The sequence below is a fragment of the Carassius gibelio genome, chromosome A15, assembly GCF_023724105.1.
Source record: "Carassius gibelio isolate Cgi1373 ecotype wild population from Czech Republic chromosome A15, carGib1.2-hapl.c, whole genome shotgun sequence".
Taxonomy (NCBI): Eukaryota; Metazoa; Chordata; class Actinopteri; order Cypriniformes; family Cyprinidae; genus Carassius; species Carassius gibelio.
The window spans coordinates 9735396-9755559 of record NC_068385.1 but is presented as its reverse complement, the minus strand read 5'-3'; the positions used below and the strand labels follow the sequence as shown (position 1 = coordinate 9755559).

General features: G+C 35.7%; 3 protein-coding genes across 5 annotated transcripts; 1 reads left to right on the top strand and 2 right to left on the bottom strand.

Annotated features, from left to right (window-relative positions):
* Window positions 1-243: 243 nt before the first annotated feature.
* Window positions 244-5989, bottom strand: LOC128029140 (cytochrome P450 2M1-like). Of its 2 annotated transcripts, none has more exons than XM_052616713.1 (9): window positions 5699-5989; window positions 2899-3061; window positions 2669-2818; window positions 2146-2306; window positions 1553-1729; window positions 1233-1374; window positions 967-1154; window positions 742-883; window positions 244-519 (listed from the first exon to the last, which is right to left on the bottom strand). In XM_052616713.1, the coding sequence occupies exons 1-9, from the start codon at window positions 5888-5890 to the stop codon at window positions 335-337; spliced, it is 1500 nt and encodes a 499-aa protein (XP_052472673.1). In that variant the 5' UTR covers window positions 5891-5989; the 3' UTR covers window positions 244-334. The 2 variants fall into 2 exon arrangements, with proteins under 2 accessions (XP_052472673.1, XP_052472674.1); XM_052616714.1 differs by having other exon boundaries at window positions 742-843; window positions 5699-5977.
* Window positions 5990-8778: 2789 nt separating this feature from the next.
* Window positions 8779-18463, top strand: LOC128029138 (CAP-Gly domain-containing linker protein 3-like). 2 transcript variants are annotated; one of them, XM_052616710.1, is made up of 14 exons: window positions 8779-8911; window positions 10477-10625; window positions 10772-10911; window positions 12093-12186; window positions 12403-12564; window positions 12793-12911; window positions 13607-13843; window positions 13977-14112; window positions 14243-14389; window positions 14801-14935; window positions 15088-15211; window positions 15572-15636; window positions 15993-16065; window positions 16187-18463. In XM_052616710.1, the coding sequence occupies exons 2-14, from the start codon at window positions 10496-10498 to the stop codon at window positions 16239-16241; spliced, it is 1617 nt and encodes a 538-aa protein (XP_052472670.1). In that variant the 5' UTR covers window positions 8779-8911; window positions 10477-10495; the 3' UTR covers window positions 16242-18463. The 2 variants fall into 2 exon arrangements, with proteins under 2 accessions (XP_052472670.1, XP_052472669.1); XM_052616709.1 differs by having other exon boundaries at window positions 16184-18463.
* Window positions 18464-18790: 327 nt separating this feature from the next.
* Window positions 18791-20013, bottom strand: LOC128029148 (homeobox expressed in ES cells 1-like). The gene is made up of 3 exons (XM_052616727.1): window positions 19397-20013; window positions 19105-19292; window positions 18791-18996 (listed from the first exon to the last, which is right to left on the bottom strand). Exons 1-3 carry the CDS (start codon window positions 19683-19685, stop codon window positions 18916-18918), a joined length of 558 nt encoding a protein of 185 aa, XP_052472687.1. The 5' UTR covers window positions 19686-20013; the 3' UTR covers window positions 18791-18915.
* Between the last annotated feature and the right edge of the window lie 151 nt (window positions 20014-20164).

The window sequence follows — 20164 nt, the reverse complement described above, 5'->3', positions numbered from 1 at the left end:
TGAAAGCACTGTGCTGACTTAAATGTTGTTAAAAGTCCCAGTAATATTATTTGACATTCAGAATAGTAGTTCATGTCCTTCAAAACATTCCACAGACTTGATAAGCTTCCGCGTTAGGACACCTGATATTGGTATCAGATCCATGTGCACTGCTAAAAAGTGGGTTAACCGGCTAGACTCGAGGACAGGCAAATATATGCTAAATATCAATGTTGTATTATTAAAAAAAAAAGTGCAATAAAATCATTTTAGACATATTTATTTTCATTAAAGCGTCAAACCGCGATGAGAATATGTTGGAAATTTTCTTTGGTAATTTTGTGGGCATGTCCCTCTATTTCCTGGGAATGGCATAGCACTCGTATGTGCGGGGTATGCGACCAAAACTGCAATCTGTAGGTGTTGTATCGAGCTCCTCTGGTGGCACTGTGGCTTTGAAGGTGAAATGCTGAAGGAGGAAAGTGAAGAAGATGAAGAGTTCTATGCGAGCCAGAGCTTCACCAAGACACGCACGCTTGCCTGATGAGAACAGAAAGAAGTCCGCTTAAAAATCTTTTGAAGAAACTTTTCTCCATGTATCAGCCATTTAATTGTCAATAATTTTCCCTTTAAATTAATCAACGATTTAACATGGTTATTTTGTTCCGAGTATAATTAAAAATGCGAGAAACATAATTCCATGATTCAAAACAAGCCTCCCTGTTTTTATCTTTATGGTCTGATTTTAGATTTTAAACTCACCCATGCCAAACACAACAAATGCATCATTTTTCTGAAACCGGCCGCCTGCATCCAGGAAGTTCTCTGGATCAAAGCAAGTTGGGTTCTTCCACAGTTTTGGGTCTATTAGCACAGAGGATAGCAGAGGGAAAACCATGACCCCCTAGAAAATAACTTTATGTTAGAAATAGACAAAATATAAATAATAATTAATAGTTAAATAATGTAAATACATGAGAAGAATACCTTAGGAATGATATAACCATTGTATTCAGTGTCGCACATCATCTTGTGTGGGATAGCGATGGGGGCAAGATCCATATACCGCTGAATCTCGTGGATTACAGCATCTGTATACGGCAGGTTCAGTCTGTCCTCTACTGAGAGCCAACGATCCTGTCCTACAACCTCATCAATTTCCCGCTGAACACGCTCTGTACAGAACAAGTGAAAGTTAAAAAAAAACACTCGGGATTCTGCTTGATGCTTGGAAGACATCTGTCTGATCTCACCTTGAACGTCTGGGTGCTTCATCATCAGAAGCAAAGCGTATCTGATGGTGGATGAAGTGGTTTCTGTGCCGGCGCTAAACATGTTCCACACTATAGAAACCAAGTTGCCAAAATTATATTCTGTGTCAGGATTGTCTTTCTCCTGCAAAAGAGAATGAATATGAATATGAAAAATGAAACTTGTAAATGAAGGAAGTTATCTGGAATTGTTTTCAACCAACATCATGTGATAGTTTCACCACCAGAGGGTGTGATTAAATGCAATGAGGACCATGAATTTATAAGAACCGTTTTAAATCCCATTTATTTGAATTATTTACCTCTTTCATTTTTAACACAAAGGCCTCAATGAAGTCCTGTGGGCACGAGGGATCCAAAGTATTCATCCGAGCCTGCGCTTCACACTTGCAATACTCTCTGGCCTCTTCTAGGTCTTTGAACAGCTGATGGTGTTTACCAGGAAAGAGACTGACTAACCTAGGGAATACATTATAGATCTGAGAAGAAAATGAAGAAACATCATTAATACTTTTATTTAGCAAGGTTGCATTAAACTGATAAAGTGTGATAGTAAAGACATTTATAATGTTACAAAAAGATTTACATTTCAAATAAACACTGTTCTTTTGTCTTTACTATCACATTTTATTCAAATGAATTAAATTAATTGTATAAAATATATAATAATAGACTTAAATATATTATAATATATATTATTATATTGCAGTAATACAAATATGACTGTGTTTGCTGTATTTTTATCAAATAAATGCAGCCTTTCTACACATGCAGTAAGTACTTTTGAATGGCAATGTATAAAAAATTTTTTTTTAAATAATTATATATATATATATATATATATATATATATATATAATTTTTTTTTTTTTTTTATTAAAAAATCTTCACAATACCTGTCCAAGAGGGCTACTGAGAACAGTAAAGTAAGTATTCACAGTTCGAAGGAGAGACTTAAACTGTGGATCCTCGAGTTCAAACCTATGCCCAAAGACGATGCTGCAGATCACATTGTTTACCGCATTAAACAGCATGTCCGCAGGGCTGAATGCAGAGCCTTGGAGGAGAAAAGAACGGCAAAGAGCTCAAGTTTCTCAAATTTAGAGTGTTGTAAAAACTCACACCATGTTCTGGAACATGAGACGGGGCTTAGGACAGGATTTATTCAAATTAGTCATTCACTTAGTTGAATGTGCTGTGCAGTATATTAAATCTACACACGGCACATTTACTTTGTGAACCTATTGTACAAGTTGCAAGAACTTATTCAATACTTTTTTTTTCTAAACAATGCAACCACTGTATGTTTGATTTTGGTGTTTTACTGATACATCTTGCATCAGATCATTTAGTGGTTTAAGTCTGCAGTTTGTTTCATCTTTTAATCTAAAAAGAAACATCATATAAAAGTTATTTTACCTTCAGATTTTTTAAACATTTCCACCAGATTCTCAGCCTCCTCCCTGACTCGTTCCTCGATGCTCCTGCGGCCCATTCCGAAGTTCTTCAGTGTCATGAGAGTAAACCTGCGCATCTCCTTCCATCGGTGTCCACTGGTGGACAGAACACCTGCACACAGAGACAACACTCTTCAGATAAAAAGCTTTTCAAATACACTGTGTAAATCATAAGGGATCATGCAACCTCACCATATCCATAAGTGGACTTCATCAACAGAGGATAGATGGCCCTGCCGCTGAATTCTTCACCAAGACCAATCATAGTATCCTTAAGGGCTTGATATCCAGAAATGATCACCACAGGAGTGTTTGCCAACCAGATGGTGACAACAGAGCCATACCTATTACTCAGCTAAAATAAGAAAAGATTTATGGGTTTGATATGGGACATTTCCATTTACACTATGTGAATTATTAAAATAAAATCTAAATACTTTTTCAATTATCTCAGAAATTTGTGACTAACAACCTTAAATATAGTTAACTATCATTCTGCTTTGAATTAGTCTTGTGGAAAAAGTAAAGTAAAAACAAATCGTCTTTGAAAAACATCAGTGGGCCTACTGGGAACTTCTGTCTGAAGATAACTGCTCTCATAAACTTCCCTAAAGAGTTCAGAAATCCCAGAATGGTAACCCTCGCCTAGGAACGCATGTCTCAGAGACCCATAATAGAACAGATCCAATCTAAACCCAGTGAAAATGCACTGACCAATTTAAATTCTTCAAATGCTATAGTACAATCATTAAAAAAAACATGTTGCACGAAGAAGCTTTAACCTCAAAGGATGGTTATTATGGCGTTATTTTACTGACAAATATTGAGAGCGCAGTATTGTAGCGCAAGAGCACATTAATAAAATGCGAAAGCGCAAATCTCTACTCGGATTTTCTTTGTTCTGGCACAAAACCAGACGTGCCTCTCCTCTCACTCAAACTGTGTCCTTGTGCACTCTCAAATATCTCTGTGCTCATGCGCTATATATATATATATATATATATATATATATATATATATATATACATATACATATATATATATATATATATATATATATATATATATATATATATATATATATATATATATATATATATATATATATATGATTTACTATTTATTTAACTATTTAGATATGGGTCAGATGCACCATTCCCTAAGGCCTACTTAAGATTTGGAGACCAAAAATAACTTTTAATTAATTATGAAATAATTGATTCATAGGTAATATGAAATTTTCATATTTGCCATAACATTACTACATTATATTCTATGGGTTTAAAAAAAAAGACAAAAAAAAAATATATATATATATATATATATATATATATATATATTAATATATATATATATATATATATATATATATATATATATATATATATATATATATATATATATATATATATATATATATATATATATATATATATATATATATTAAAACTCCCAATAAATGTCCAGCGATGCTATTAGAGTATTTAATGTAATATCTTGCATCATTCACTTCTATTTTACATTTGTTGTTGATTTGAGTTGTTACTGTAGTGTATTTTCGTCTGCCTTGGATCTGAGGAATCACACAGTCTCGAGGTTTTGTTTCCAGAAGATAGACTTTATTTCAGAGATAAACGAAGCCGAGATGTTCTCTGCGAGAAGATCTCCCGAATGCTCGGTGGCATCTCACTATATACAGTTTAAATGGCGTTCCAAATAGTCATACTTTTCCTTATGCTTACAATTTTGATACCTCCCTAAAAGGGGCCCCCTACTTGTTTTTGAATAGAGAAAGGCCCTTTCTGTATGTCTGACCAGATGTTTCTCATCTAGTCTGAACAATCTGGCCACGTAGGCATATTCCTTTCTATACTTAACGTATGGGATTATAATGGAATAATAACTAGCAACAAAAATGGCTAGATTCACATTGATTATACTTGATTAATTAAAATCTTATTAATCATCCACATTACTTATTGCCAGCATACCAATTTATAATTTATTGCAATGATTTTAAATTTGGTTGAGCCATCTATCTCAAATTATGACATAACATTGATGTTTTATATAAAGTCTTTATGGCCATGGGCTATAATATGTTTGTTTGTTTGTTTTTTAGATAAATTGCTCAGAGACCAACTAGTTGGCCATTTCTATTTCATTAACGTAGCTAAATATTATTCAACTGGAAAGAAATTAAGGATCCATCTTTGATCGATAGTCAAAAGAATTCCAGTTCAGTTCACTCAGCCAATAATATTTCACGTAGTCATTTCATCGGTCAGTTGTGGAGGTCTGGGGTGCGTTTCCCAAAAGCATAGTTGCTAACTAAGTTAGCAACTTTGTTGGTTGCAATACAATTTCCCATTGCCAACCAAGTTGCTAACAGATTAGCAACTACACTTTTGGGAAACGCACCCCTGATTGGTTAAAGCTTTATTTACAGTACCTTTTCAAGAAGTGTTAACAAAGTAACCTTTTCACAGAGAGATGCATGTGCAAAGAAAATATCAAAATACAAACAAAAAAAGAGATAGAGTAGAACAAAGTAGATACAATAACCAGTTTATGTTCAAATGAAAATAAAACAATAAAAAAATCAAGGAAAGGCCCTGCACAAATCTGTTTTGAGACTACTTTTTAGAAGTGCATACCTTTGACAACGTTTAATTCATTTGCGAAGTTAATTAATAGGAGCACAGCCAGATTTGTGAGTGCACAGGGACGCAGTTTGAGCGACACGTTTTAAGTGCTTTTACCCCCGGTTTTGTGTGAGAGCAAAAAAATAAAAATACGCGCGCGAGCGGAGAGATTCGCGCTCGCGCACTGTATCATTGTGCTTTCGCGATACAATAATGCGCTCTCGACATGTGCCATTAAAATTACGCAATAGGTTATCAATTAAATTGAAGTTTACCTGCACGAGCAATAATCGCCAAAACTCAGATTTATAGCTGAATTATAATATTGAATAGGCCTACTAACCAACCTCTAGGTAATATTTGTACGCTTCCTTGATATTAAATTGAAATAAATTTCCCAGTAGTGGATTAGGCGCAGGTCCTGGAGGCAGCCGCTCAAAACTGCTTTGCTTTCCTCCAATCTTCCACAGCAATATAAGAGCCAAAACAACCATGATAACAGACACTAAATTCGTCTTCAGTGGCAACAATATATCCATCTTCAAATTCAGTAGACAGTTCTTCAGCACTGTAAAGTAAAATTATAGAGGTCTTGTAGTAAACCAGAGTGCAGTCTGGACGATGGGGCGGGGCGACACGTTGGGGGCTCCGCCCACCTCAACGGTTATTGGTTCATGATTAAGATGTGCTTGTTGATTGTGAAATGTGTGTCGCTTTTACAGCTTATTGGTGTAGAGAATTATGAGAGCAGGCATAGACAGTAAAAGAAAAAACAGCCCCGGGACCAAAATCCTGTGCAAACATCTGAGTAAAAGCCTAGAAGATCACCACGTCGTCCTCTTGTGTGCTGCTTTCCGAAAAAAACTCTTGAGTGACCACATCCCTAAACCACCTGCATACCAGAGAAGGTGTCAAGTAGTCACCCGTTGACAAAATAACTTCACTGAGGATTTCAGAAAGGATTTCCAGGGGAAGCTGTTGAAACAAAAACATACATGCTTATTGATACTTGTATATAAAAGTAATTAAATATTATATAAACACTGTTGTAACAACTGCATACTCTGAATAAGAAGAAAATAGATTAATAATATTTTATAATACTGCTAATAAAATATTAATATACTGAACTGTGCAGAAGTCTTTGCCATGTTAGTATTTTCACACTGAAAAAAAAAAATGGTTTTAAGCCAATTTTTATATATTTTGCTGTAGAGTGTCAGTAGGAAATATCAGTTTACGTTTCCACACATTTATTTTGGCATTAATTGTAATAATTCAGTGGGATTTTTGTATGTACAAGTGTGAGGTTCATGCACTGCAAGGAAGGTCCAAGGAAGGTATCCGGTGCTGGCTGAAGGTTTCCTGCGTGATTGGTCTTTTCAGCTTCAGTTATTCAAGTATGACCTCAAATTTAGGTTGAAAGGCAAATTGGTTGATTGTCTGTCCCTAATTATTATCATCATTATTCTGACATTTGATTATTCTAGTTAACCCTTTACTTTATATTTACTTGTTCATTAGGAATCTATGTCGCTCAGGGTGTATCATGGCGGCCGATGTAAACTCTCCAGTCTGATCATTAGTCAGAGGTTATGACTAACTATTTAATAGACAACCTCATGCTTGTCATTCTTTAAATAGTGGTTCTGTTTAGCCCCCTACTGTCACCTATTTAACAACTTAGTTATAGCTCAAACAATAATCAGAGGTTATGGCTAGCAATGTTAAATATGCTATTCCAATCGTGTTTTACATACAGTTGCTCCCTATAATTGATCTAATCATATAATAACTTGAATATAATGAGACAATAACCAGAGGTTATGGCTAGTACTATGAAATAAAAGTAAGAGCCAACCATGCTAGTATTTTATCTAGCCTCCCATAGTTAATGCAACTGCATAACAACTTAACTAAAGTCAAGCAGTTGGTCAGAAATTTATAATCCCCCATTATGTGCCTCGTGCTCCATCTAGCCTGAGATTTAGTACGCACTAACCCTGGACGCAGATTTGCGGTAACATACAGTACGCCTTCACTTAATCTACTTGAGAAAATAATTTCTGAGTAAATCAGAATAAATCAAATGTAACAATTTATTATCAGTCAGGTAAGTATTATGTCAATAACATAACCAATTCAAAGATAACAAATCAATACAAGACACCTAATTCTCAAAGATGAATCTAAGAGTAAAAGATGCATACCTGACTTTAAGTGAAATACACAGTACGAAGTGTGTGAACACACTTCATGCTATGGGCTCATTCTTACTACAGAAGGCCCTGATCCTCTTGCAACATTTCCTTAAGATAAGCCAGAACCAGTTTTTCAAATGACTTCAACTTCTGTCGTCATGAAGTCGTTTGAAAAATTGGTTCTGGCTTATCTGAAGGACATCACTGGGCCCTTGCTGAACCCCCTGCAGTTTGCTTACCGAGCAAACAGGTCCGTGGATGATGCAATCAACATGGAATTGCACTTCATCCTGCAACATCTGGACAAAACAGGGTAAGATCCTTTATTTTGGTAGCTATTTTATATGTAGTTTTCAAATTAAGATAATGATTCATTCTTCTCTCTTAAGACCAAATCAATTAAGCTAACGAGAAATTTGAATCAAGGACTGAATTTGGAAAAAATTGAATAAATTATGACAATTTTAATTTTTGGGTGAACTATCCCTTACATTCTGTAGGCACAATTGTACACACAAATTTACAGTTTTTTGTTAGATCTACATGTTCTAGGTACACTGGAGTTGAGTGTACATTAAGCAGAAATACTGTTAAGTAACGCAGTAAGCAGAAATTGTTCCAAAGTCCAATTTAAACACACACACACACACACACAGACCCCTGCATCAAAAAAAAAATAAAATAAAATGGAATTGACCTGTGGTCCATCAAAGAAAATGAGCGATTGTTTTTGTATTGTTCTTATGTATTGCATAATGTGGTTGCTGTTTTTGCTTCTTTTGTCTAATTGTTACAATCTACCCCAGCATGTGTTACAACCCACCCTGGGAGTGGGGTAGATAGACTGTAAGGCACACCATGTATTTGACATCAACTTGTAATGGCTGTGATATTCTTGCAGAGGTTTGAATTGGTCCCTTTTGTAGTAAACAAATGTGGGTCTTTGTATAAAAGTTTGAGCACCCTAGTTCAAAAATCCAGCGAGTTCCAAATACTGTGAATAATAGAACAGATAGGCCTACTGTCTCCGATAAAAATAAATAAATAAATAAATGAATGAATGAATAAAACCTTTAAATGTCGACCCAACCATTAAGCCCATTTGATAAAGTATGCAATGGCTCAGGTCTTTAGTGAAAACTGTGTGAGAAAAAGCGTTTAAGCCTCAAGCAGCAGGTTCTAGAATGAGCATCAAGTTCGGTTGAGGAGACACGGAGAGGAGAGTGGTCCAGCCGTGAGTCACGGCCGTGACGCAGACAGAGAGAAGGACAAGGCGCAGTATCCTCTCCATCCTCCATAGCACAAGAACGACTGACAAAAGAGGGGCGAAGAAATCGCGATTTTGAGGCTTGTTATCAGGTAAGAAGGATATGATATCGCTGCATGAAGTATCTGATATTTTCGCACAATATAACTGTCCATCTTGTTTTTCCGCGTGAGAAAAACATCCTGCTTGTTTTTCATGTGCTGCGTGATGGAGCATCCATGTTTTCTTGTTGACACAGGGCAAGACTGGCATGCTTTATAAGGGACTACGAGAACACACTGCATCTGTTTTGATATATTAAGTCGCGAGATACAGATTTCAGATTAATCTGATTTATTTATCTACGATTTAATCAATAATATTGAGAGATTGATGACTGTCGATTTTATTTGTGCTCGATCCATTTCTGAAAACGCCCCTTTTTTGGTAGAAAGCACAAGAGTAAAATACAAATTAAATATTATTCAGTCAAGCAGCTCAGATATCCCTTCAATTATATTAATCGTTTAAATAATATAATAATAGTCTTATGTAATAATCTTATGTTGTTTTATTCCATTTTTTTCTATAAAATGAACGATTCAACTGTAGACAGATATTATCATCATTTGCAGTTTACATATGGTTAACTGTTATGAAATATTATTTTGTGGTTGCATATTATTGTCTTAATGGTCTATTTTCCATTATGAAGTAGAGAACGCTTTGAATCTTAACCTTGCAGCCATTATGGAAATTAATATAAATTTTTTTTATTTTCAATATCATTTTCAAAAATATTTGAATTCTGATTGAAGTGCCACAACCAAAAATTGCTAATGTGTGAGCTTATTCCAGAAGCAATTATAAACCTTTGGAGGAATACTTGTATTATATAATCTCATATTCACTTTGATCATTGCTCTGATGAAATTGGAGCCATATTCAGAACAGATCAGATGATGCGTATCTAGACATTTCAGTAAATAGGCATTATAAGTAGAGGATGCTTTTTCATTGCTGATTGAGCAGAAGACAGTTACGAGCATCTGAGATATCAAAGTAAATCGCAATGACTTTTATATTCAGCATGGGTCTCCAGTAAGATGTGGCTTGTGAGGTCCGGTCTCTCCTCTGTTCCAACAGACAGTGCTGGAAGCAGTGAGCCACTCATCCACTTTGCAAGTCTAAACTTAGAGCATCTCTGGGAGGGATAACTGTTGCGTATAGGTTCATGATCATAAATCTCATTTAACATATATTCACTGCTGTTTTGAGCAGTTATCAAAAAAAAAAAAAAGAATTTTGAGAGTGTGCAACATGGCCCGGAGACAACTAAACGAACTCAAAACAGGATGTGAGACCACAAGATGCAACCTGGTTGTGTGTTGCAAATTACAGTTAAGTGCAGACATGAGAACCGGTGTCTCCTTAAAAAAGATCTTCATGTACAACGGAGGAATTCATGGCATTGTTTTGAATGCTTTACCAATTTTATAAGCTTTTCATTAGTTGATCAGCTGTTAAAAATAACACCCTATGTTCAGTGAGCGCGTTTCTGCACTACTTTGCTATCACAGTAAGAAAAGTGCATTTTTAATTTGAGTGTATTATTGGTCAGAAAAAAAAATTATGAGCACGCCTATAAAAGTTATGAAATTGCATTTTTAATATACAGGCCCAATCACATAAACAGAATGACTAAAGAGGAAACTTTTGAGGTGGAAGAGGCCCAGCCGGCCTCTGAGTTCATCAGCCCTGTTCATGAACCCCGCAAGAAACCCATGGTGCATCCTTCTGCACAAGCTCCACTGCCCAAGGACTATGGTGGGTTCTATCTATCCAAATATATTACAGAGAACAAGAAGAAATCCTAAGCTTTATGTTATTAAAATTCCACAGTATAAGGTAGTGGTATTAGTTGTAATAAATCCCTGTATTTATATCCTCCATTTTATTTGCTCCTATTATAGCATTTACCTTCTTTGATCCAAATGATCCGGCCTGCTTGGAGATTCTCACAGACCCTCGGACCACCATCCCAGAATTGTTCGCCATTATTCGCCAATGGGTTCCACAAGTTCAACACAAGATCGACATCATAGGCACTGAGGTAATAAAGCTTTCAGTATTTCTCTAGAGTATGAAAACGTATTTATACAATCTCACAGAAACAATGCATTCGTTTTTACTCCATGAATGAAGACAGTGAACCATGAATAAATGCCAAGTGTAGAGAAAATATATTGTTTCTATCCAGCTGTGGGTATTTTTGTGTAACAAGATCTGTCGATAAACTGATGATAGAGTCTGGTTTCTAATCCATGGGTTGTTTAAACTTGTTTTTTTTTTCATGCGTGTCTAAGCAAAGCTTTCTTTTTTTAAATCTTTTTTAAATAATACAAACTGGAGTACATTGTACATATGCTTAGAATGTGAGGTGTTTGTTCCACACAGTCACATTTGCCTTAAACTTTATATTTATTTTTTATTAACTTTTGCCAAAGTGATTTGATTGCAGTGCAGGAAAATAAATGTCAGTGGTTTAAATTAATTTTACACATGTTGTACAAAGGAACAGGTCATTTGCACATACATTTTTTATTATTTAAATTGACTAACATATTCATTTAAGTCTTTGTAAGAACTCTCACTGCCCACCAGTATTTGATGTTATATCAAAGTAAAGGGTTTCATAAGGTTAAAAGTTTTCACGACTTTCCTAATCAGACCAGCTTATCTGGTTTATGCTGGTTTCACTGGTGTCAGAGAAAAAACAGCAAACCCTACCCACTTAAAGAATACCTTAGGATGATTTTGAGTTGTATTTTTCTGCAGGGACAACACAGGTAGATGATTCAATTTATGAAGATTTGGGATGGAGGGCATTTTTTTTTTTTTTCTTATACACAAATCTTTTTGAAGTCTTTTGGTATGTACAGTAAATGGACATGTGTTCATTTTCAGAACTGTAATCAGTAGAATTCTTCCATATCAGCTCCACGTTTTCCACAAAATGGCTGCTATACATTACGAGAAAAAGTGACGTTAAGGATGACTCAGCAATAAGGCTTTTTTCTATCACATATCATTGATATTAATTGGCTTAATTTTTCATCATTAGAGTGCATCTCACTAATATGGCTCTCGTCCAGCTTCGAAAGTGGCCATTTGCATCTACTCAAGACCGTAGCTGCTTGCAAATCCACATTAGTTATTAATTGTCTTCTAGTTGCATGGAAGTTCAGCATATGTTGATCAACTCTTCATGTTCTTTCACATTGTCACTTTTAGATTTTAAAGCGAGGCTGCCATGTGAATGACCGTGATGGCCTGACGGATATGACTCTTCTCCACTACTGCTGCAAAGCAGGAGCTCACGGAGTGGGTGAGTGACACTCGAGTTGACGGTTGGAGTTCTTTGCCCTCACTTGCCTTGCAATCCACAATCCAAATCTGACATTTCTCTGTAATTGAGGTCATTACGACTTTTAAGTTCTAAATCCTTTAAAAGCTCTAACCCTGCAGTGCATTTCACACGCGCCGACATAATAAAAGCGAACCGTGTGACCGTTGGTATAGTAACAATGTGTTTTCCTTTCAGGTGATCCTGAGGCAGCGCTCCGGCTGTCCAATCAGCTGCTAGCTCAGGGAGCTGATGTGAGTCTGCGCAGTCGTTGGACCAACATGAATGCCCTACATTATGCAGCTTACTTCGATGTACCAGAACTGATTCGTGTTTTGCTCAAAGGCTCCAAGCCTAAAGGTGAATTTCAAAAGCATAGTGTTTGTATTCATGACAGCGTCTGAACTTTTCAATAAGCCAAATGCTTTTTGAAACAATCTTGTCACATTCTCACACACAAGCGGAGATGGCAAGTATCATGCACAAGGAAATGATGAAGTGGCTAATGAGTATTAGGCATTTCATTACATTTTGCACTAATAAAGTAGGGTGCCTTTCAAAACGTCTGTTTCTCTTCTCTCTACACAGTGCTTAACTCCACCTGCAGTGACTTTTATCATGGCACAGCCCTGCACATCGCCGCCTCCAACCTCTGTCTCGGTGCTGTCAAGTGTCTACTGGAGCACGGAGCCAATCCTACTGTTAGAGTGAGCATATTGAATTAATGTTTCAGACGTCTTTAGTGGTCTGTTTTTCAGAATACTCTTATTAGTAACCAGAGCATTTTATATGGACCTACTGTATATATGAAATAAGATGCACAAATATATCCTATCATTCACAAGTTTTTGGGGTTAGTAAGATTTTCTAACATTTTAGTCTCTTGGTTATGCATTATTATTGCAATTAAATATCTGTTTTCTATTTGAATATATTTTAAAATATAATTGATAATCTTTGATGGCCAAGCTGAATTTTCAGCAGCCATTACTTTAGTCTCCATTATCACATGATGCTTCAGAAATAATTATTTTATGCTGATTTGGTGCTTTGAAATATTTCTTTTTATTATCAAAGTTAAAAACAATTCTGCTGCTTAATATTTCTTTTGTGGAAACATTTGTTTTCTATGATGAATAGAAAGTTAAAAAGAACAGCATTTTTTTAAATAAAAAACTTTTGTATCATTATAAATGTCTTTACTGCCACTTTTGAACAAATTAATGCACATATTGACTTACTGACCCCAAACTGTTGAACAGTAGTTTATATTTACTAAAAGTCTAGCTGTGACTATGTTATTGACTCAGAAGGCAATGTTTGTAATCTCAAAATTATACTGTAAATATTGGCCTGGTTGGACTATCACTAACAGATATAAACTCTCTGTATGTTAATATAGAATGATAAGGGTCAAGAGCCTGCTGAGGTTGTCCCTGACCCCATGGATATGAGTCTGGATAAAGCTGAGGCTGCCATGGTGGCTAAAGAGATGAAACAGTTGCTGCTGGATGCAGTGCCTCTCAGCTGTAACCTGCCCCGTGCCACACTCCCAAACTATGACAACATCCCCGGCAACCTCATGCTCTCCTCTCTGGGCCTCAAACTAGGGGACCGTGTGGTGCTGGATGAAACAAAGGTGAGATAAGAAGAGTCTGTGTGTTCGTTGAAGAATGGGTGCAGTGTTAAAAGACTGAAGGACCTGAAAGAGAATATAGAATATATATATATATATATAAATATATATAAAACAGAACACCTCTTTTCTGCAGACTGGCACCCTCCGTTTCTGTGGCACTACTGAGTTTGCTAGTGGGCAGTGGGTTGGTATTGAGCTGGACGAGCCGGAGGGCAAGAATGATGGGAGTGTGGGTGGTATCCGCTATTTCATCTGCCCCCCAAAACAAGGTGTGTTCACTTCATTTTTTGTATTATAAAAGTCATACAACAGCTAGCATTAACTGAGATTCAGACTGATCCCATTATTCAGATGAAACAATCTAGAGTTTAATATTTGGTGTACACGTCCATTCTTCAGGCATCTTCGCCCCTGTGTCAAAAATCAGCAAAGCTCTTGAGCAGACCCCGTCTTCAGTCACCTCCACCCCAAAAACCCCTCGCATGGATTTATCTCGCATAACCGGCAAGATCAAAAAAGACAAAAAAGAGAAAGAACGTGAAAAGAGTGAGTGATAACATCTACAGTATATATCTAACATCTATCTTTTGATTTGAAGTTCTGTGTCGAGTGTTTAATTTGTTATTAAATCATTGTTTACCACGGCTGCATTAATTTGATATTAACAGTTTTATTGATATTAACTGTTTTCAATTTTAGAATATTTGAAAATATAATTTTATTTCTTCAATAAAAAGCTTATTTTTTTAGCAGCCATTGATCCAGCCTTCAGTGTCACATGATCTTTCAGAAATCATTCTAATATTCAGAATTTTCTATTAAAATAGGAAAGAATTCCTTTAAATTTAATAGTATTTCACAATGTCAGTTTACACTGCATTTTGTTATCAAATAAAAGCATCCTGGGTGAGCCTGAGACATTAGTTTATATTTAAAGTTTGTCATCTTCTCCACCAGCTCCAAGAAAGAAGTCTCTGTCCGGGGTCAGTTTGGATCCCGATGGAGTCAATGTTGAGGTTGGGGATCAGGTTTTGGTGGCGGGCCAAAAGCAAGGGATCGTCCGATTTTTTGGCAAGACAGACTTTGCACCCGGTATGTCTATCTGAAGATAATAGTATATTGACATGAGAATAAGCCTGACTTAATGATTTGCAACTCCTTTATAATTAATATGAAATCATATATAAGTAGAATAATGTGCAGTAAGTGTTTAGAAGTTTGTGTGTATGGATTCTTGTGATCAGGATATTGGTTTGGTGTGGAGTTGGAGCATCCCACTGGAAAGCATGATGGCAGTGTGTTTGGAGTACGTTACTTCCACTGTTTGCCCAAATATGGGGTTTTTGCACCACCATCCCGTGTTCAGAGGTAAAACCTTCAACATATTACAGAATTTTTTTTTTTTTTTTTTACAGATACACAACTTGGGTTAAAGTAAATAGGGATATGTTGTATTGTTTTGGTTATAGTATATGAGCAGACCATGCCTTTCATTTAGCTTTTATTCCTGAATAGCAAACACATTTGCAGTAATGTTTCACTGTTAGGATAATGATAAAGTAACAGAACAATGTTAGGGTGTGGGGTATAAGAAAATGTGCTAAAATACCATCTATGCTATAAAGTGAAATAGTGAAACCATCTAGTGTAAGGTAGTGTAGTGTAGTGTAGTGTAGTGAATTCTCCAAAGAAACATCAACAGTATATTTTAATCCATTATTCTTGCAGAATTGCAGGGCCCAAAGATCCTCAGGGTGATGGGACCCTACAAAAGAAAGTCCACCAGGTGACTAGTAAGTACAAGGATACGAGCATGGTTTGCTTGTTAAAATTTTTTGCTTTAATTTTTTTTTCCTGTTTTTAAATCAACAATTTTCACCATCAGAGTGTGTAACATTAACATCAACAGTGCTTAGTGCTTCAGCTTGTCTGTATCTTGTCAGTTAGACATACAGTGGCCTCTGCTGTTCGCAATGTGAAATAGCAATAAGTATTTTGTTTCCGATGTTCAACATTCAGCTGATGCCATGTAGCAAAGAGCAGAAATATAAACAATTTATGATACAATATGCATAATACAGTATGTATGTGAATGAACAACACAGTCGTACATGACAGCCTCAGGTAAAGTTTCTGTCCTCCTCTGCAGTGTCCCAGCCGAAGCGTAATTTTAATGCGATGCGATCTCCGAAAGACATAACATCTGAAAGTTCCATATCCAGGTATGCTTGTGTCCCATGAATAACATATGCTTTTGGCTGCAGCTGTGAATCTAAAATGTATCCTGTGTTACAAGATGAAACTACAGTTTTTAATATTAATGATCTGTTTGTGTTACAGCAGGTTGCTGTTCTGTTGCTGGTTTCCTTGGATGCTCCGTGCAGAGATGCAGACTTAAATCCACTGGTTACATCTTTAATTAAATCTCCCTCCTCTTTCTGTTCCTCCTCAAGATAAATTCTCACTCACCCTGTGTACTACCAATATTCATATGTGCTTCTCTTCGTGAACTACCCAGGCTGCTGTCCTGCCCCTTTGACAGCAATTCAATAGCAAAAAAATAGTGCCTTGTCAAGTAACTAACGTCCTGCATTCCGATGATTGAATTATAGATGAACAATCTTTTATGAAATCAAAATCATTCCTACTAAAAGCCATTCATATCTCTCTTTCAGCTTATGCAGTCATAATACACAAACAAAATAGGCTTATATGTCTATTTTAATTTATAAAGGAGCTTTTTTGTTTTGTTTTTAAACATGCTGCTGTATTATGCACCTTTACTGTCTTACTTTACAGTATTTTATTGTATACATACTGTGTTTTCTTACATTTCAAATGCCTTTAAATGGACTAGTAGGTGACATATTATTATGAGTGAACATCTGAAAACATAAAATATTTCAATGTACCTGTAGTCTGAAAATATTGATGCGGCCAATGTGAAAAAGAGGGTTTTTGCCATTGGAGCCCAATGCTTTCTTTATCTACAGTGAACATGTAAGAGTATAGCTTAAAATATAGAATATGTTGCATGAAATAAGCAGGCATGGGCACGTTTTTAGGTCATAAACTGCTCTGAAATTAGGTGAGATGCCTTGCTTTAGATATTATAAGCTAATAAATCACATTTCATTAAATTCAAATCAACCACAAAACCAAAGTGCAAGCTTCATGATATAGCAAAACTTAAATAATCTCTTACTTAAAAGTACAGTTCAAGAACAGCATGAATAATGCAAGTCTTGAAAGGAGGCATTCTTGACATTTCATAAAAAAACGAGGTTGCAATTAATGGATTTGTCTATTTTATAAACCCAAATAAAAAAACGAATCACAATCATGTTTCTCTAACCCCCCAAAAAAACAAACGAAACCAATTATAGTTCATCTAGTACAGTTTATATTTGAACATAAATTCTCATCTATCATCTACAGTCTAATGTATAAAAACTGTTAAGCCAGACTACCTATTTCTTCTCTCTCCCTCCATCAGATTTACTTGGATCAGTTTTGTAAATGCTGTTCTTTAAAATCCTGATTGTGAAAACAGTATGTGCTTATGATATCGTCATCAAGTGTGTGGGTAATAATAGCAGTATTTACTCTGTGTCAATATCCTATATGAATATGGATAGAAACTCTGTCTACTTTATTACCACCTGGAAGTACAGCATGATTAAAAGTGTCTGTCCCTTACAATAGGGGTACAATAGGTAATATCACTATTATGATCCCAGAGCAGGCAGATTTTTTTTTTTAAGGAGAGAAAAAAAAAACAACAGCTCGGCTTGTGCACTCTTCTTTCTTGTGAACACTTGGTCATCTGTACTGATTTACAAAAAAAGAGCAACTTGCAGAATTGAAAATGCACTGCTTGAGCAGGTCTGGACAGCTTTTGATTTCTTCAGCCACCATGCCATTATTTCATTAAAGAACAACTGAATCTATATGGTAGTTTTAGCTATGTCATTGTAATGAGTAGTGCACCTTCTGATGGAGTGCAAAGGTCAGCTCACAACAAACCTTAAACTGTGCATTATTATTTTGTGACATAGAGTACAGTATATTGCTTTATGGTGACTTAAAGTTGTTGAAATCATCAATATGTCACTGTTATTCACCTTCATTTCACGACAAGTCACATTCTGTTTTTTGATGCCAAAAGGAGAGTTAAAGGATGACTGTAAATTGACATATGTTAGTATCTTGCACTGAGTGGCTCACCCTCCACGCTTTCAGAGAGTTTCAGTGTGACCTTTAGCATTGCCGGCAAAGCTTTCTGTTGTGTAATTGGTATAGTTCATTTGTAAACATTTGTTTATTTGTCTGAGAAAATATATATTTTAATAATTTCACAAGGTACTTTTTTAACGTCCTTTGTTTTGTGTTTTCATGTTAACTATACTCTCTGTAAATCAGATTAATGTGGATCTTATAATGAATTCAGTTTTGGATTTGATGGACAATATAACTGTACTGCATGCTGTGTATACATCTGCAGGTTTCTTTTTCCTACAGTATATCAGCATGAAAAAGCTTATTAAAGTGGATAGAGTAAGTGAAACTCTATCCTGAGTAAGGATATATGACTAATAAACATTAGTGTTTTATAGGCTACTTAGTTTGACTGTGTTGTTTTGATTGATTATACACTTAATCATCTATAGCCTATCTGTTAAGATTACAAAGGTGCATAATTCGTCCCTAAAGTTTTCTGTAAGCATGTGAAATTTTCATTTCGCACAGGTAAAGTGGCAAAATATATGAATGCACATGTGCGTCAAGGAAGAGGGGAATTAGACGGGAAATAAATTAGATACTTTCCTAAAATAGTTTGCTTCTAAACGTGTAAGCACATTCTAACTCCAGTTACAATATAACCATAATTAAAATATGAACAAATAAACAAAACTCAAGTTTATTTAACTGAGAAAGCATGTTTATTCAAGTAAAAATGTAAGTTTTTTTTTACACCGTGAAACAAAAGTGTTTTTAAAAAAACAATATATAAAAGCCACTGAGTCTGTGTTGATGATTCAGTCATAAATTAATCTGATTCGGGATTGTCATCAGACAGGAGCGCGCCTCGTGCTTTTGTCGGGGCAGGGTGTCTGTCTCTTTCTACGTGCACGTCGATTCTTGAACCAGACCTAAAATTAAAATAAAAAATCGTATTTTAGCTATTTTATTTTCTGATTTGTTAGCACATATTATGAAATGACATATTCTTTGCATACTGATAAAGAGCGCTTTCTTACCCGCACAGTCTCCTCGCTGAGGCCGGTGTTCTTGGATAACTCGGCCCGGGTTTCAGCGCTCGGGTAATCGGTGATTGCGAAGAGCCGCTCGAGCTGCTCCGTCTGGTTGTCGGTAAAAACCGTTCGGATTCGACTGCGCTGTCTCTGAGCTACAGTTTGGTGGTAGTGATAATCAGCTGTATCACAACCTAACAGTAGATTGAAAATAAAATAAATTATAAACAAAAATGAATGACACTTTTTGAATAAAATAGGCCTAATAGCCGGGGATTATTATATATAATAATCATACCAGATGTTGCAAAAGTCCACGGTTGTCCTGCATAGTAATTTGAAGTCAGTTGATAATAAGTGACTGGAACACAGCAGCTGTACATTCCTGCATTCCATGATGGAGATGGAAAGTTCAGCATGAGTGCTGCATGGTCACCATGACCTCGAGATCCATCCAGTTTGGTCAAGTGCCCTGGGAACTCATGAGAAGATGCTGGATGATCCACTCCAGGTGATTCTGTTGTTTGTTTGCTGGCATCTCCCAAAATGTAATCAATGGAGAAGTTTGAAAATTTCTGAGTTGCCATGTTCAAGTAGGGGCCTAGAAGCTGCTGTGACTCTCTCAATAATGATATGGAGCTGGAGAGTTGTATTTGTACCCCCTGTATCGTTTTAACTGAGGTATTAATGTATATAATATTGGTCTGTTAACACCTCTTTGTAAAGGTGGAAGTCAAAGGAAATTAACTTTTGTAGATACGCTTTGAAGATTCTTAAACCCCTTTATCCTGGCACATGAAATACACCTGTGATGATCCTACCGTTTATTGATCACACTTCAATAGTTTGTTAGTGGCCTGCATACATCAGATTATTGATTTCATACAGATTACTGACATTACAGCAATAGATGTTTAAAATAAAGTATGATAAAAATCTATTTTAAATTGTAGCTTTATTGCATATAGAACTACATTCTGTAAAAAAATGTTTTATTTTAATTTCATTTTAACTGTATTTTGTTTTGATTTAGCCTACAAAATAAATAGGCTAAATAAATATTAAG